Source organism: Condylura cristata, unplaced genomic scaffold (genome assembly GCF_000260355.1).
Source record: "Condylura cristata isolate star-nosed mole 26May11 unplaced genomic scaffold, ConCri1.0 scaffold00020, whole genome shotgun sequence".
Classification (NCBI taxonomy): Eukaryota; Metazoa; Chordata; class Mammalia; order Eulipotyphla; family Talpidae; genus Condylura; species Condylura cristata.
In genome coordinates, this window is record NW_004567121.1 from 37,690,613 (window position 1) to 37,702,711 (window position 12,099).

At 63.0% G+C, this 12,099-nt stretch overlaps 1 protein-coding gene across 1 annotated transcript in view; it reads right to left on the minus strand.

Moving 5' to 3' along the window:
• GRHL1 (grainyhead-like 1 (Drosophila)) overlaps window positions 1–12,099 on the minus strand; it is a 43,194-nt gene that overhangs the window by 15,288 nt on the left and 15,807 nt on the right. The window contains exons 8-13 of the mRNA XM_012727367.1: window positions 10,339–10,409; window positions 8,292–8,682; window positions 7,403–7,479; window positions 5,644–5,800; window positions 5,395–5,506; window positions 4,604–4,698 (exon numbers count right to left, since the gene is read on the minus strand). Of these exons, the coding sequence (XP_012582821.1) occupies window positions 4,604–4,698; window positions 5,395–5,506; window positions 5,644–5,800; window positions 7,403–7,479; window positions 8,292–8,682; window positions 10,339–10,409 (903 nt within the window). The remainder of the gene's footprint in view (window positions 1–4,603; window positions 4,699–5,394; window positions 5,507–5,643; window positions 5,801–7,402; window positions 7,480–8,291; window positions 8,683–10,338; window positions 10,410–12,099) is intronic.

Below are 12,099 nucleotides of genomic sequence, written 5' to 3' on the forward strand. Positions count from 1 at the left end.
GGAACCCCTCGACACCCCGACCGAGCTGCCCCCTCGACACCCCACGCCCCACAAGGAGCGCGCTGCTGACAGCACAGTCTGCTGTTTTGCTTTCATACGTATTTTGAGTCCTACAGAAGCCCCCTCCGGAGGTGCATGGTGGTCAGTACGGAGGCCACCACGCCCCGGCATCGCCCGAGTGTGGGGGCCGGTTCGGGGCTTCAGCCCAGCGCCCCCCCGGCTCTCCGTGTTGACTGCGCGGCCAGGCCCGTCTCAGGGCCAGGTCCCGCCTGCTCAAACTGCAATGGCAGGAGCGGCTGAGTCACCGCCGCCTCCTCCCGCCCCAGCACACCGGGAACTCCAAGCTGGGAAACAGACCAAACCCGTCCCTGCTTAATGCAGCCCAGCGTGGCAACACCTCATTTTAATGGGGCCCTCCACGATGCTTCACCAGAATGGAATCCCTGTGAACGCAGGCCGCACGCTCAGTCCAAACAAATTAAAAATTACTCTCACAATGAATCCCAAATAGTATGCTCAGACAAAACAACAAACTGTCATTAAACCCATAAACCTGCATCCCACAGGCGAACACAAAACGTCTCAAGCTGGAGTTACCAGCACGGGCACGCCCTCACGGGGTGAACTCTGCAGGCCCCGCCACGGCGCCCCAGAGCCGCACAGGAGGGGAGGTGGAGGCACGCGCACAGGAGGGGTCGCTCCTGGGGTCGGCCCATCCCACGCGGCCCCTCCGCAGACAGAGCCTCTCTGTGGCGCACAACAGGCGTGGCCCGGAGAACAGCCAGGAAGATGCGCCGGGGGTGTCCCTGAGAGTCAGGGCGTCCAGATCGGGGCTCCCCCCAAGACCAGGATGCTCTGCGCAGGCCCTGCACTGTAGGGACGGTGGAAACGGAGGGAACCGAGCGCCTGCAGCTGGCCTGGCTCCCGCCCCCAAGACGATGGGGCTCCGCCATCTGTATTCGCGAGGAGCCCGGCTACACGAAGGTCTGACGGTGACACAGAGGCCCCAGGTTCCACGCTGCACTGCAGGACAAGCCCCGGGCCCCAGGCCTAGCAGATCACTCGGCAGCCCAGGCCGGCGGGGCGGGCTGGGCTGGGCGCTGGGCCGGGCAGTCCCCGGTGGCCGCAGTGCAGCCGGCTCACCCACAGGCAGGACGCGGCGTCTCTGCTGGTAGCGGCCCGCGGGGGCCCGGGCCTCCTGACGGGACTCTGCTTAGCGCTCAGGGAGCGGAGCCACGCCAGCGAGCGCCTGAGCTGTGCTCTGAGCCACCACGGTCTCCCGAACGTCAAGTGCATGCCCCCCCCCACGCTCAGGGGACACGGCCCCTCACGCCTGGCTGGCCGCAGGCCTCTGGGTTCCAGCACAGGTGCTGCCGGCTCAGGCCTCCCCCACTCTGCAGCCAACACCCCTCGGCCCACTCCCAGCAGCTGGGTGCGCGCCCGCGGCAGGTTTAGAGCGAGGCCACGGCCACTGTGGCTGAGAACCCGGGCACTGTGAACTCGCCCCCGGCGGGAGCGCCTGGCGTCCAGGTCGGGAGGAAGCGCCTCGGCCACCGGGCAGCCGTCCTCGGGCTGGCCCAGGCGGAGCCCCGGCCGGGGGATCTGCACGCCGGCGGCACCCAGGCACGGGCCCGAGCGGGAAACGGAGTTCCCAGAAGCCAGTTCGCTCCCACCTGCCACTCCCCCGACCGTGCCTGTCCCGCACCGAATCGCACGCTGAGGCCGGCGCCGCCCTGCGCGTGCTCCGGAGTCACTGCCCAGGCGTCCGCGTCGCCAAGGCCTCCTGCCGCGCAGCACGAGCCCCGGGAAACCACAGGCCACAGCGGGCCTCGGGCCGCCCCCCGCCCCCGAAGTCTGTCTCCCGGGCTCGGGTGGGCGAGGCGGAGCTTTTGCCTGGCGGCGTCAGGGGGTCAGCGGGCACGCGAGGCTGCCGCGAGAGGCCCCTGCCCCGGGCGCTCCACAGCTGGGTGAGAGTCGCCCACTGTGCACGGGGATCCCCCCACTTCCCTCACACACCCCTCACTTCTTTTCCCTTCATCCATAGGGACAAGAGTCCTCTAGCTCGCAAATTCTGAACGGCGGCGCCTGGCCAGGACACCGCCTCTCGTGTTGCCACGGTCCTCCCGTGCCACGGCAGCCCGCGCCGTCCATCGGCGGGGCGGGGCGGAGCCAGGAGCCTCACGACGACACATGCAGGCTGGTGAACTCTAACCTGTCCAGAGGCCTCGGACTCTGTTCACAAGATGCCTGACGCCCACCGAGGCTGACTCGGGGAGGCACCCCAAGTGAGCAGGCGGGGCTACGGGGGCAGGTTTCTAGGACGTTCCTGCTCTTCGGGGCAGGGCGCCCTCCCTCCCGGGAAGGGGTTATCGCCCAGGGGGTGCCCAGCACAGCAGCTCCCAACCTGGACCGTCAGCCCAGCCTGTCTCCAGAGCCACCTCCAGACCGGCAGCAGAGCTGCGGAGCCACGGAGAGCCCACCGGCGACCTGCTCCTCCCGCTGGCCAGAGGGGTGCGGGCTGGAAGAGGCGTGGCCTGCGGCGCGGGGGGCCACCCCCACCAGGGGCCCGGTGCTGGCAGGGAAGCGCAATGGTGCCCGAAGAGAGGACAGGGAAGAGGCAGGGAAAGCGGCGCGTTCCCGGCCCAGGGTGGGGACCCCGACACTGCAGCAGAACAGATGACCCCAAAAAGGTGGCACGATCCTGCACGAGTGTTTGCCCGCGCTGGTGGCCCGGGGGCACCAATTACTTTAAGCGTAAAAACAGAAAATGCGGACTTGGCCGAGGAGGGCGGGAGTCCGAGACGCGGGGCTCCCACCCCGCTTGTGGGCTGCGGCCTGACAGCCCCTTTGGCGCGGCCTCGCGAGCAAACAGCAGGGCCCCCAGCGGGCTGGGGCCTTCGGGGCCCATGGAGGTCGGCGCCGGGTCCGACGGGGCAAGAGCCCGAACTCACGGCATCAATCGCCATCGCCGCGAGAGCCGACCGGACGCTCCTCCCAGAGCTCTTCCATGCACACGCTGGAGGCCGGCAGGAGCCGGTCATCATCCCCGCTGGCCGCCCTGGCTTTGGTGACCCCCGCCCCTCGTGACGCCAGCCCTGCCCACAGGCTGGCTCTGGGGCCAAGGTCGCCACCCCCGACAGTGCTTACTCACCCCGAGACGCCCCAACCCGGAGGCGAGCCGGCTGCGAGAGCCCTTTACCTTCTTGGGGGCTGAGAGGGACAAAGCTGAGCCCCTGGTCTGGGGGGCTAACTAACCCCAGGCCCCAGGCGAGTCAAAGAGCGAGCGCAGGGCCAGTGAGCACCTGCTGGCCTCCAGCGCAGCGTTCGTGGGGCCTCCGGGGGCGCAGGGCCTCCGGGGGCGCAGGGCTGTGAGCAGCCGCCACGGAGCCCGGCGTGACGCGGGATCTCAAAACAACAGGCCCGTCGGTGGTGTGCAGCGAGGTTTCTCTTTCAGTGGTGGCTCCTGACTGTGTGGACAAGCCCAGCACCCCGGACCGAACATCCTGGACCGAGCACCCTGAGGACGCGCCCTGCAGACTGGCCCAGGGAGGGAGCCGCGCCCGGGGCCGAACGAGGAGCAGGGAGGTCGGGAGAGTGACCGCCGGTCTCAGGGGTCAGCCATGGGGCTTTTAAAAGCCACCCAAGGCAGCAGAAAATGCGATTCTGTGACGCTTACACCGGCGGTGTCTTCTACCAGCTAAGACCCTGGTTGAATACATACAAGGAAACTTTTTAAAAAGCGAGAGGTGGGAAGGGCAGGGAGGCGGCCGCTCGGTGCCCGGCTCTGACGGAACGCATCCGGGCCACACACGCCAGCCGCGACTTTACCAGAACGACTACGGGACTGACACTGCTCCCTCGTGTTGCTGGCGGTCCCAGTTTTTGAAGTGATCCAAAGAAAGAAAGGAAGAAAGAACAGCACTGTAATAACGACGAGCTTGCACAGAAAGGAGACTGCTTGACGGCAGCCATGATTTCCAAAGGTGCAGATTTTACTTAAAAAAGCATAACGCTCCAGAGGTGGCTGGACCGGAGGCCACTCGAGGCAGAGACCCTGGGCCTGCGGGCAGCCTCGGGCGCAGGCCCCTCGGGGGACAGCCGAGCCGTGGGGCCCGTCTGCAGGACCCCACCAGCCCCGTGGGCTTTGTTTCAAGAGCCCTCACAAGATCCCTGAGGCGGCAGCGAGCAGGCCTTGAGTCCAGTCCGCAAGTGAGGGCTGACGCCCAGTGAAGGAGGCCGGGGCCGCGCCCTCCTGGCCGCCTGCAGCACTGTGGGCCGTGGGTCATAGTGGGTCAACAACAGGGGGCCCCTTTGAGGAAGGACAGGAGAGAAAGGGAAGCGGGTGCGCGACAGAACGGCTGGGAAGGGGTTTTAGAAAGTGTAAAGCAATGGGGAGAAAGGGCAGCGTCCGGCTGGCCCCCGCCAGCGGGCAGCCGAGCCCACACGCGCCAGCTCCCCCGGCCTGTCCAGGTAGCGCACCGCAGGCCGGGCCGGCACCAGCCCCTTGGCCAGGGTGCGCTCCCCAGCGCAGCACAGGAAGCCCAGCGGGAAGCCGCAGCAGGCCCCTTCTCGGCCGGCCGGAGGCAGCGGGCGCCTCCCCTACCTTTGCTTCGTCGTTAATGTCCCACGTGAAAGAAATGGCGTTGTAAGCGATCTCCTCGATGTTGCTGATGGTGTTGAAGCTCTCCTTGTAGTCAGCTGGGGGGACAAGCAAGAGGGTGAGTCCCGCTCCCACGTGGGGCGGCCACAGTTCAGGGGCCGTGGTGCATATCCGCGCCTCTGGGAAGTTTAAGTGACGCCGTGGTGGGCTGGAAGGAGTTCCAAAGAGTGGAAACAGGCGCCCCGGCATTTTAAAGATAGAGGCTGCCTCAGGCTATGCGGTTGAGGGCCGTCACATCCAGATTTGGAAAGCTGGAGCTAAAAAGCGTAAATAACCGCCCCAACGTCACAAAACTGGTCCAGAGAACCAAGATCTGAGCTCGGTCTCAGCCCCCTGGGGTGGGGCAGGCACGTGAGGCAGAGCCGGGCAGCGGGGTGCACAGCCGGGCACTCGCAGAGGCCGCCCGGGAGCGGCGCGGGAGCCACGCTGCGGCCACCGTCCTCTCGGAGGCTCGCTTTACTCCTCCAAGTTGTCGCCTCCTCCAGGTTACCAGGCTCCCAAGGAAGGCCCAGGGCCTGGAAAGCCCGACAAGCTGGACGCAGGGGCGGCCCGCGGCCGGCCGGCTCAGGGCTACAGGCGGCCCGCGCCGACCGCCGACCTCCGGGCGGAAGCAGAGTCCCGGCGACTCCCGGGCCGGGCACCGTGCGGAGCGGCTCCGTGGCTGCCACAAACGCCCGTGCTCTCGGCCGCCAGGATGACTGGGCTCAGCAGGCTGGGCGCCCCGGGCCACCTACCGATGTCGATGCACCTCTGCTTGGCCGTGTGCTGCCGTGAGTGCCAATACTTCCAGTGCCGCAGCTGGTCCTCCCGGCTCTTGTCCTCGGCAAACACCACCATGATCACGCTCTGGGAAGGCGACGGCCGAGAGGAAGCAGTCAGGGGTGGCGCCTCCGGAAGACTCAGCGCGCTCGGCAGGATCGCGAGGGCGCCGGCCGGGAGCTGCGGGCTCAGGCCCGGCCTCCTTCCCGGGGCCACTGGCTCACCCGCACTTTGCTGATGGGGTGGTGGATGCCCTCGCTGCTGCTCACTTCCTTTAAGGTGACGGGGTAGAACTGGCCTTTGTTCAGGTACGTCATGGTGCTGTCTCCCGGCTTCTGGCGCAGCGATTTGGAAGCCTCGAGGGTATATTCGAAGTTGTTTCTAAAGAACAAGAAAAGCCAACATGTCCAGTCCCCTCCCGGCCAGGTTTCCTGTGCGCACCAGCTCCGCCTCGAGGGCTTCATCGAAGACGAGCGTGAGCAGCAGACAGAGCCCAGCGCCCGCGAGGGGAGAACGCGCCCGGCGCGGCCCGTGACCAACCTGATCTGGAGCTACCGGCAACGCCCGTCGCCCCGCTGTGGGGCCGCAACGCGGCCGCTGTGACGAGAGCAATCAGAGCAGCAAGCTGAGGGCGCGGGAGGTGCCGACGCCGCGGGGGACGCCGGGAAGGGCCCTCACAGAGCATGCTGGCCGCCTGCTGCTTGCCCAGCGGAGGCCGAAACCAGGGCCCGGTGGTCCTCAACACCACCCGGTCTGCTGGTATGTTCTGTCTGCTTGTCCTGCATGTCCTCAGACGGACCCCTGCAGCGCCAGGCTCATCCCCAACCCCGCCCCGCCCCAGCTGCTGAATGACCTTTTAAGTGAGGGGTCAGCAACGACACCACTTTGTGAACAGTTCTGCAGCTTGGAGGGGCCATGCCCTGTCTGGGTTTCCTCACAGAGCAGGGCAGCTGGGGCGGGCTGGACCCACCGCCCCGCACCAGCGTGTCTGCCCTCCCAGGCCCTGACACGACCCGAGGGGCCTTTCCGGGCCTGGAGGCCACAGCCTCGGGCTCTAGACAGTGCTAGCTGGAATGCTGGGCTGTTCCAATAACCCAGCAGAGACACTCTGTGTTTCAAAGTATCACACACACAAAAAGTACATGAAACAAAATTACAAAACGACATCCTTAGACATTCTTTTAAAACATCCAAAGGTGTTTTCACGTGTCCACAAATACCTTGGAAGATAATCATGTCCCCAGAGTGAGATGGTTTTGTGGAGGTTTAAAAGGAGAGGTAGTCAGGTCAGAGAAGAAGCTGACTTCCCTTATCATTATGAGACTAATAAAAATAAAAGAAGGTCCTTAAAAACAAATAAAATAAATTAAAAGTAGATTAAAAAGTCCTTGTCTACCTGAATCCTCGTCTCCTTTTAAGAACGGAAGGTGGGGGGCTCCCTGGTGGCACAATGCTTTAAAGCGCAGCACTATGAAGCTCTCCGCAGCCGCGGCTGCACGAGCTCGATCCCCGGCCAGGGAGCGACCCCCAAGGCATAGCAGACCCCTCCTAACTCCCCGCGGCTCCCCTCAGCACTGGGTTTCAGTGGCTCCACCTGTTCTGCTCCCCACTCTGTCTCTGGGGAGTCCTCTCACCCCTGCACCTCTGGCCTGTACCCCAGTTCTTGTGTGCATACATAAATCTTAAAAGAACAGAAGGGACCTCAGATGTCTTCATTTAACCTCCGTCTCTCAGAGTCCACTCCACAGCCCTCACCCGAAGAAGCCCAAGGGAGAGAGCGCCCGACACCAGGAGAGCAGGAGACGTGAGGGCGCGAGGCCGGGCTGGCGCGCGGGGGCGAGCGGCTGCTAGCAGAGACGCAGGGCACCGCCACCAGTGAGGGCCGAGCCGCGGCGCCACCTCGGATTTTCCGACACCGTGCGAACAAGAAGGAAGCGCCGTCAAAGCTGGAAGTCGAAAATCAAGTCAAAAGACAACCATTACCCAGAAACACTGTCAAAAACATAGTCCTCCGAATCCACGCCGGGCATCCGCAGGCTGAGGTCCGAGGGGAAGAACACCTGCAACACCAACGTGACAGGCGAGCTGCCGGGCGGGCCGGCGGCCAGGCCCTGCCTGAGCGCTGCGGACACCTTTCGCACCACAGCCCACGCGGCGCGCCCGCTCGGGAGAGCAGGCCAGGCTGCACGGGCACTCTTCCCGCCTCGGCCCCGCCTGCACATGTCCAGCCCCGGGGCCCGGGCCAGGGCCCCTCAGGGCTTGGCCAGCTGGTGGCCTGCACGGCCAGGGGAGACATGGTGTCCCGTCCTGCTGGCCGGGCGGGGCGGCGGGGACCCGTCGGCCGGGACGGAGCCTCGCGCGTCCTTGCATCCGCCCCGAGCACCGCGGGGCCGAGCTCTCCCCGGGCGCTGCCGGCCACCAAAACCCGCCAAGGCCAGAGCGGCCGGACACCTCACGCATGCGCTGCACACGCGCCCGGCCTTGGTGACGGCGCCCAGCAGGGGCAGCAGCAACCGCGACCGGCCTTGCGCACGCAGGCCGCTGGCCGCAGGGCCTCCGCCCCAGAGCCAGAGGGACGCCGGGCCGGGGCCGCGGGAGGCGGCCAGGCCCGCTCCCTCCCGGCAAAGCTCTCGGCTCAAGTCATCGTTGTTAACTCAGCTGCCGGTAAGATTAGCCGTGTGCCCCGATAATATTTTCTGGTTTTATAGGTTTAGTTTACAAATTACACCAGGGGCCTTTTCTCTTAAAAAAAATCTTTTGTTCCTAATCTACTCACTTCAGGCTGAGTTTCAAGCTTACATAACAAGGAAGGGGCGGAACCCAACCCTAGACAAACACACAGCGGCCGCGGGAGATGCGCTCGCCCCTGTACCTCCTGCACGCCTTCCTTGAAGGTCTCCGAGAAGGTGGAGTCCGGGGTGCGCCGCTGAGCGTTCGGCGGCTGGGCGCCCGAGCCGAACTGGTCCGGGGTAAGGCCCCGGTCGAACACCACCACCCGCTCGGCGGGCTCCGGGGGATACACAGCCGGCGGCACGCCCACCGCGAAGCCGTGGGGCTCGCTTTCCGTCTTGATGGAGTGGGTGGGCATCGTGGCGATGGAGACGGTGACCGTGGTGTCAGGAGCTGCCAGGTGGCCTCGCTTGTCCATGCCCAGCTGGCTGCCGTGGGGGAGCACGAGGTTGAAGGGCACGTTTTTCAGCACTTGCACGCGGTTTTCTCCAGCAGACAGGAGGGGCTGCTCGGGCACGCCGGGGATGCTGTTCCTTTCGGGAAGGAAAACAGAGCTGTGCGCTCAGGCCCTGCTGGCCGCCTCTGTTCTTGGACAGTCTTTACTATGCTAAGGGCACCGGGCTGGAAGGCCCTGGGCCGCAGGCCCCCGCCAAGGCAGCTGGCGGAGCAAGACCAGAGACTTCATCCGGAGCGATCGAGTGGAACCCCAGGTCCGGGCCCAGCCCCTGCAGCCCGCGCGTCCCAGCAGGCTGCGTGGCCAGGCGCCTGGGCGCGGCCGGAGGCGGGCGCAGAGCTGTGGCTCAAGTCCGGCCCCGCAGTCAGGAAGGAGGCCCTGGCTCAAATCTGGTGTGGCCGTGAACAAGTGACTTCGGCTCACCCAGAAGCAGGGAGAAAGGGACGAGCCTGGCACACGAGGGCGCGAGGGGGGCGGGTCACCGCTCATGCCCGCGTTTCCGACCACTGGGCTTGACGGGTTTGCTCTTTGGCCAAAAGAAAACCTGGACCACTCCACACCAGCCACCTACTCACACGAAATTATTCACGGCTTAACTGTGGGCGGGAGAAGATGACCTTAGTCTAGGGCAAGATAAGTGAATCTTCGAAGAGGCCCTTTGAGGAGAATAGCGATTTGGCAATTTTTCTACATGTCAAGATCAATAAAATGTTCAAACTGTGAGTCATAAACTCACTCCCAGGAATTTATCCTAAAGAGAGAACGAGGAAGTTGCACCGGTGAAAATGCAGACACGGCCTGTATGGGAAGGATAGCTTGAAAACAGCCCAGCAAAAATAAACAAAAGAAAAAATTAATTTAAAAGTTAAAGAAACAGGAAGAGCAGATCAAGCGGGAGGAATCATGTCAACAGTCATCAAAGCCGGCAGCAACTGCACATAGGCGATTATACTGTTTCTCTAACGTTAACGCTGAAAATGCCCGTGATACAATTAAAAACGAAAAGGCGTAGGCTCTTCTCCAGAGTGACTGTGAAGATGAAAACAGCAACATGGAAAATACTCGTGAGCAGCTACGCAGAGGAGTTCGGGCTGTCTGTGAGCTCAGCTGGGGCCACGGGAAGCGGGGCGCCAGGGAGGCCTGCGGGGTCGGGGTGTCGCGGTCCCCCTTTGCCTAAAATGCCTCACTCCTTTGTCGAGTAGAATGCGGGGCGTTGCAAAGGTGTGTTTAAGGGTGCTTTTTTTTTTCACGGTGATGAAAGTCAAGGCTTGATTTAACTTTCCAAAAGTTTTAACCTGAAGGGTTTAAAATGCCTAGGGGGGCTGGGGGACCGTCGGAGGGGCTCGAGGTGTGACTCAGGCCGTCACAGAGTCCACGGCACTGGACCTTTGTGGACGGACCCGCACCACCGCCGTACGCCACTTCCTTAAGGAGCCCCAGGCAAACAAGCACACACTTCACCAGGGGCACAGACCCGCAGCCGCGTGCAGCAGGAGAAAGTCAGAGGCCTTGTTTTCTAGAAAAGGCAACGAAGCCTAGAGAAACGGGCAGCTTTTCAGAAGCAGAGTCACGACCACGAAGAGGGCATCGGCCACGAAGCCTTCATCTCGACACTGACAACCCACTTACCTGTTTCTTCCGCCAGCGCTCGCTTGCCCGGGACACACTCTCCCTTTTTTTTCACGAAAGTGTGGCATCTGTCAAGTGCCAGCTACTGTTCTCTGTGGGGCGTTACCTTTTGCTGTGATCTGGCTCTGGGTGCTCAACGTCTGGCTTTGCCATCGACGACCTTCTCTCTCTCGGCACCTTGGACACAACACAGACCAGTTAGTGCCGCCGGGGCCGCGCAGACACAGCCCCCCTCTCTGCAGCCAGCGCCGCCGCTCCTACGCCCAGCGGCGACGAGGACGGGGTCTGCTCTCCGGGAGTCTGCAATCGAGTTGCCAGGCTGACGTGTAAAAACCAAGTGTCACTGGGTCACCAAATGAGCCCACAGGTAGGCCTGGCCACCAAGTGTGGGTCCCGGGACTTGCCTCTGGCCCATTCCTCCGGGTCAAGCAACGAGAAGCTGCTACTCTCAACACAGCTGGTTCTTCCAGATTTCCCTCTGTCCTTCCCCACCATCTTTCCTCTCAAATGCCAAGTCAACAGGACCCTTCATGTCACCAGTCCACTTCTGAGCTCCAACTTTGGCTCCATTTCATAATTTCTTTGGCTACCTGGGGGCTCCCGCTGTCCACGACACACAGGGGAAGTCTTTCTCAGCTGGCTCTACTCCTCCTTTGATTCTGCTCTTTGCGAAGGCGGTCAGGAGGGGGCAAGAGTCAGTGGGTACATGAGAACGGAGTCCCTACACGGTACCCCAAAATGTCTAAAACGGATGTGACTGGGGTGGGTCTATTACTGCATTCTTGTTCCACCCTTAGAAATTAAATTAGTTACTGCTTCATGCACTAACAATGTGCTCATCAGACTTTACATCCAGGCAACCAAGGCAAGTCAGTCAACTCATTTAAGTAAGAAAACAACCCTACTCTGTCCTCGAGAAGCCCGACAAGCGCCACCAAGACTGCCACCCTTGCTGGACAGACGAGGCCTGCCCCTCACCCCCCAGGGAGCGTGGCACCAAGGAGCCCCCACACAGGCACCTCGCGAGCGGCTGCCCAGGGGCTGGTGCCCATCACCCCCGGGCTGGCTTTGCCGCCATCCTCAGAAATTCCACTTAGAAATTGGCACGTCCACCTCTGAGATCTCCAGGAGCTTGTTTCTTACACTCACAGAGTCGCCGTCACGGTAAGGACTGGCTGCTAAGGGCCTCCCTGGTGGCGCAAGGGTTAAAGCGCAGTGCTGTGAATGACCCACAGTACGAGTCCGATTCCGGCCAGGGCGTGACCCCCAGGGCACAGCTGACCGCTCCTATCTCCCCACTGTACCCCACAGTTCTTGTATGCAAGAATAAATAAACCTTAAAAAAAAAGAACAGCTTGCTAAGACGTCCCACCGGTTTCTATTCACTTTCAAAGAAAAATAAAGGTCACCCCAGCCCCTCAAGCCAGAAGATAATCCAGGCTTTACCCGGGCCCCACCCTAACAGGATAAACCAACCTCTGCCTGGGCCGCCTCCCTGCGTGCAGCAAAGAACACACCTGCCGAGGAACAAGAGGCACCCAGGCGGCGGCCCGGAGAATGGGACGCTCGCTGACTGGCCTGTCAGCCGCAAGGCTCCTGTAGGTTGGGAAGTTTCCCCTAAAACACACACTCCAACATCTGCCACTGGTCTGCAGAAGGTGGACGTGACACAGCAGGGCACACTGCCCAGCGTGGGCTGGGCACCGCCGGGCAGCCTGAGCACTTCACTGCTCTCGTCCGCGGCAAGGGGTAACCCACACATCCTGCAGGGAGACGGGCAGGAAAGGACCTGGCAGGAAGGGGGTAACCAGCGGGGGTGCTCAGGGTTCACGCGACACAGGACGCGGCGGGCAGGGGTGCCCGGCCC